This window comes from Sardina pilchardus, chromosome 16 (assembly GCF_963854185.1).
Source record: "Sardina pilchardus chromosome 16, fSarPil1.1, whole genome shotgun sequence".
Lineage (NCBI taxonomy): Eukaryota > Metazoa > Chordata > Actinopteri > Clupeiformes > Clupeidae > Sardina > Sardina pilchardus.
This window is the reverse complement of record NC_085009.1, coordinates 32,341,310-32,347,194: the sequence shown is the minus strand read 5'-3', so window position 1 is coordinate 32,347,194 and position 5,885 is coordinate 32,341,310. Positions and strand designations below refer to the sequence as shown.

At 43.6% G+C, this 5,885-nt stretch overlaps 1 protein-coding gene across 1 annotated transcript; it reads right to left on the bottom strand.

The window, feature by feature from the left end:
• Positions 1-295: 295 nt before the first annotated feature.
• Positions 296-5,477, bottom strand: LOC134060299 (uncharacterized; the record flags this gene model as incomplete). Its single annotated transcript, XM_062516953.1, is given in 4 exon segments — positions 296-1,193; positions 1,443-1,651; positions 3,509-3,972; positions 5,323-5,477. Coding segments are annotated over 4 exon segments (1,047 nt in total), but the record flags the coding sequence as incomplete, so codon positions are not given.
• Positions 5,478-5,885: the final 408 nt, after the last annotated feature.

Below are 5,885 nucleotides of genomic sequence, written 5' to 3'. Positions count from 1 at the left end.
ACCAGCAGTCTCTCTACATTGCGGACCGGTGCAGCTCCGTCCGCGGCCCATAGTTAGAGAAACGCAGTAGAGGAACGAGTGCGTGCTGCAGTGCCTTACACTTTTGAAATTCTGAGGAGTCACTCACGTTGCCGCCAACCTTGTTTTGATTTTGACGACGTGTCGATTCGCATATTTTGAACCGACGTATTTTTTGCGTCGAACTAATCGGTTAAGTCGATGCGTTGTCCCAGCCCTACCGTGTAGTCAAGAGTGTGAACGTTAGACTCAATTACAGACAACAAAGCAGGACATGTGACATTTAATTGATTTAATTGGTTAAAACAGTAGACACCAGCTGCAGTGGCAACTCCCAATAGAAGATAGTGAAAGCTAGATTAAACAAATTAAGATGTGTACATTTCAATCACAATGTACACGGAAAATAGATCTTAGTGAAACACTTGGCGTCATTGTATTCCTCTTAATACAAACTACTGTCAATATTGTTTTATTGATAATGATGACAATAAAAATAATAAGAAGCCTCTTAATGTGAAATGGTCAAAAGTTTCTCGCTCAACCAAGACTAAAAAAACTAAAACTCACACCTGCAAGCTTCCGTTACATTTACATGTACCTTTAGTCATGTGGCTGATTTAAGCAAAGCAACTTACAAAAAAGGGAGACAATGAAGGTACCATCCATCAGCACCATCTTACACACATGAACCCACCACCATTGGGCTTCAGCCCTCACACACAGTTCATGCTCATCACATTAATAAATTCCCAATTCCACTTCTTCACTACTAGACACCCGGCAAAACAAATCAGTTACACGGCAAAACATCTCGAACCCCGGACAAGAAGCCAGGCCAGCAATTATGGCAGAAACAGTTGCAAAGCACAACAGGCAAATGGGATCACAGGATCCCGGATCAGATCAGGATGGGATCACAGGAACATGGATCAGATCAGGATGGGATCACAGGATCATGGGTCAGTAGATTGTTCTGAGGTTCCGTCGGTGATGGCAGGAGTGCTGGAAGGCTCGATCTGCATCAGCTTCTCCATCACAGCATCATGTGCCACCTGCCAGGCCTGCTTGGAGAGCGAGGAGGTGTTGACCTCCAGGAACTGGTAGGCGTCTTTGGTCTGGACATAGAATACTCCATTGGCTCTCGCACATCCCTCACCAAACATCTTCCAAACCTGTAATTTAGAACACACACACACACACACACACACACACACACACACCCACAGTGTTTGTGAGTTATGAGATGGCTATTATATTTTGTCGGCTTTCTTTTCCTTTTTCCAGGTGAAAGCCACGCAGACACAATCCAGCATGCAGACCACTACTTCCTGCAGCTCCGTCATTTGACAGGAGGTTTGGAGGTTTTATTTGAATGCTGAATCATTCAGAGTCATTAGTGTTTGGCCAAGTCACATTTATACCTTTGTAGCTTCAGTGATTGATGTCAAAAACTCCTCTTTCACAACTTGTAGATATTCAATCATGTCTTCATTAGCAAAGGTCGTCTGGTGCAGGGAATCCAGCATTGTATCGACTGTCTTCCAGAATCGAAGTAGGGCAAGTAGAATCTTGCAAATTTTGCTCAGGTGAGCCTGAACCTCAGGCAGATGCTCTGGGGATGGAATTGAACCTGTAAAGGCGGTGAAAATAATGACAAAAAAGAAATGGTTGGAGAGTAGAATTAAGAAAAATCCATCAGAATCAACATTAAATTGACATTTACATATACAGTACAATGTTATTTAAAGGCATCCTATGCAAGTTTACTAAGGGAAACTATGCAGGATTGACAATTTCATAGCCGCTTTCGCCTTTTTGTTTTTGCTTGTTTTATGCTTGCACATTTCTCTGCAGAGCTTATACAGTGGGGAGAAAATGTATTTGATACCATGCTAAAGTTCCCTAAAAAGAGGAATATAAAATCATCATTTGACAATTGATCTTAATATCTTAATTAAAAAAATGAGTAAAACTAAAACTGCTAAGTACACCAATTTTCTTTGTGATTAAAGAATGTATCGTAAATAAATAAATGTCCTTCCTAAATGCTAGGGGGAAGGAAGTATATGACCCCCTATGTAACCCTATGGGAATTTAACACATAAGGCTAACATAGGGGCTTCACCATAGCTAGAGATTGGCATGGTGCTTTTTCCAGTAGGCCTATTAGCCAGTTAAGTTTGATGCTCGTTGAGCTCAATGCAAATCAAACAGGCTAATAGGCCTACTGGAAAAAGCACCATGCCAATCTCTAGCTATGGTGAAGGGTATGTGATGATGTGGGACTATTTTAATTCCAAAGGCCAAGGGAACTTTATCAGGATGCATAATTTCCTGGATCCATGACATAGCTGGCCTTTAAAAATTAAAAATCTGCCTGCCCCTATGTTGACCCTATGTGTTAAATTCCCATAGGGTTACATACAGTAGGGGGTCAAATACTTCCTTCCCTTAGCATTTAAGGAAAACATTTATTTATTTACGATACATTCTTCAATCACAAAGAAAATTGGTGTCCTTGGCGGTCATTTTTTGAATTAAGGCATTAAGATCAATTGTCAAATGATGATTTTATATTCCTGTTTTAGCATGGTATCAAATGCATGTGCTCCCCACTGTGTGTGTGTGTGTGTGTGTGTGTGTGTGTGTGTGTGTGTGTATATATATATATATATATATATATATATATATAAATTGCAAGCGTGGTTCTTCTTGTTCCTCACGCGTCTCACGAGACTTCCAGATGTAAACTAGGAGCGATCGCTCCCTGGACAAACTGCAAGGCTGCAATCGCAGATAGGGACACTAGGGACGGGAGGCAATAAACGATTTCTAAGCGATTTTATGACTATGAAAATGTTGCATAGGGTCTCTTTAATATAACAGTTTAGAAGTAATTTTGATAGTAAACAAACCTAAGTAAGTGAGAGTACAGCATTGCTTGTTGTCCTCTACGGCCCTAGCCTATCTGATATGAAGAGCTAGCATTGCCATTGGCATGCTAGTGTCCCAGAGGATCACTACAAATATTCAGTAGACTAACAATTCATAATTAGCCTAGAAATCTAGACGCACCCTAGCGGGCAAAAATATTTTTGCCTAGCGGGATGGTCTAGAGTCGCACCGTTGAGGCCAAGCCTGCGCTAGGCTCCAGGCCAGCCTAGCCAATCAGAACGCTCTTAGACTTGGGCTTTTCTTTGAGGGTGAGCAGACAGAAGCACTCAAGTCATTAGTTTTAAAGAAGGATGTATTTGCCGTTTTGCCGACCGGCTACGATTGGTCACAAATGCTGGCCTACTACGTGCACGTTCATCGCACCCACCGGCTTCAGCTCTGTGAATGGTCAGACCCCAGACTATACATTTCTGTATAGTTAGGCTTGCCAGGCTAATTCATAATGCTTGTTTAATAAAAAGGTGCAAAACTAAAAGTATGATATTTTGCACCACAAATGCATACACAAATGTAATGATAAAATGGTTCTTACCCAATTCTATACTGGCTTTGGTATACTGCATCTGCCAGTTGACCACTTCATTCTGGATGTTCCACTCCCTATGTCTCAGACTAGTTTTATCTGCAGTAAGCGTCCTGATAGCAGTCTCCAGATCCTTGGTTTTGGCTACAGCTGCTGGTGAAGTTGCTGCCTTGTAGATGGCATGGATTATATTTCCGGCAAACGGCGCAAGAGCACCTAAGATGCCAAGCCCAGTGTCTTTGGCGGTCACGTCTCGGACATGCTGTGAAAGCTCATTAGTTTTGGTGATTAAGTCTTGCTCTATCTGGCTCAACTCATCGTTAACTTGTTTCAGGTCTTTTTTGTATTTGTCCAAAGACTCTTTGATTGCCTCCTTTTCCTTACTCCATTTCTCCTTTTCCTTATCTACATTATCCTTTTCAGTAATGACATCACTAGCAGTTGTGGAAACATCTTTGCAGTGTTCCTCATACCTAAGAAACAAAAAGAGCACAAGAGGTCGTTACAGTGATACAGTGCCCTTTCTATCAACACTGCTGGATTTTCATAGATCAGCATTAGGTTTTGAAATAGATTGCCAATGTTTATGTTCTTTGGTCTGTTTTTGGCTGCATACAAGGTCAATGTGAACATTTCCTGGTTTGAGGTAGTACTCAAATTGTTTTTCAAGATTGGTAGGTCTGAAAATATCTTCTTCATTATGAAGTTATTCAGTTAGGCTAAACATACACTGAAAAGAATATAACCACATTAATGTTACATGATTCTGTTGTATAAATGAATGGCTGTGGCAAAATATGTTAGTTAGTAGTTACACTTAATAACATTGTGTTTGAAAGAAAAATATGACAGAGAAATATGTCAGGTCTTTTCAGGTACAGTATGTACAATCTGGGTCCCCAATACAGCTCATTCTCTGGGGTCAGACTATGGGGGTCCCCAATACAGCTCATATGTAGTGAATGGAGAGGGCAGTCACCCTGGCCTACGGGGTACCATACCTGCACCCTGGCCTACGGGCTATCATACCTGCACCCTGGCCTACGGGCTACCATACCTGCACCCTGGCCTACGGGCTACCATACCTGCACCCTGGCCTACGGGCTCCTACGGGGTACCATACCTGCACCCTGGCCTACGGGGTACCATACCTGCACCCTGGCCTACGGGGTACCATACCTGCACCCTGGCCTACGGGGTACCATACCTGCACCCTGGCTGCGAGGCCAAACACCAAGCTTCACCAGTATGGCCGTCAGAGTGCACACTCAAGTGTGTTGCCCAAATGTCACTTGTTTGTTGGGACGACTGAAGGTGTCAGGAGGGCAGTTACCAGATTACATTGGCGATAGGCAGCACAGCTGCTGCCCAGATTACAGAGGCCTAGTCTACTGCACAGCTGCTGCCCAGATTACAGAGGCCTAGTCTACCGCACAGCTGCTGCCCAGATTACAGAGGCCTACTGCACAGCTGCTGTCCAGATTACAGAGGCCTAGTCTACTGCACAGCTGCCCAGATTACAGAGGCCTAGTCTACTGCACAGCTGCTGCCAAGATTACAGAGGCCTAGTCTACCACACAGCTGCCACAGCTTCTGCCCAGATTACAGAGGCCTAGTCTACCGCACAGCTGCTGCCCAGATTACAGAGGCCTAGTCTACCGCACAGCTGCCCAGATTACAGAGGCCTAGTCTACCGCACAGATGCTGCCCAGATTACAGAGGCCTAGTCTACCGCACAGATGCTGCCCAGCCCCAGATGGTTACTGTTAGGCTACATTAGCTCAACAGCTAATATGTTGTTCCTATTGAGAATATGATCTTACTTTTTCGTAATGTCTTCAACTTCATTGATGATCTTGTTGATCCAATCTTTTGCCCTCTCCAGGTACCTCACAGCAAGCATGGCCTCATTCTTCTCCACTGCTATTCTAAGCATCGGGAACAGGTGCTTCACCAAGTTGTTACTGGTGCGCTCACACTAGGAGAGGAATGACGTTAGCCCATTATTTACTGTACGTGCCATCAGACTTAACGCAATATAGCAAAAGTGTTCTCCTGTCTACAGTGTTCTCCTGTCTAAAGTGTTCTCCTGTCTACAGTGTTGTCCTGTCTACAGTGTTCTCCCGTCTAAAGTGTTCTCCTGTCTACAGTGTTCTCCCGTCTAAAGTGTTCTCCTGTCTACAGTGTTCTCCCGTCTAAAGTGTTCTCCCGTCTAAAGTGTTCTCCTGTCTACAGTGTTCTCCCGTGTAAAGTGTTCTCCTGTCTACAGTGTTCTCCCGTCTAAAGTGTTCTCCTGTCTACAGTGTTCTCCTGTTCAAAGTGTTCTCCTGTCTACAGTGTTCTCCTGTCTTAAGTATTCTCCTGTCTACAGTGTTCTCCTGTCTAC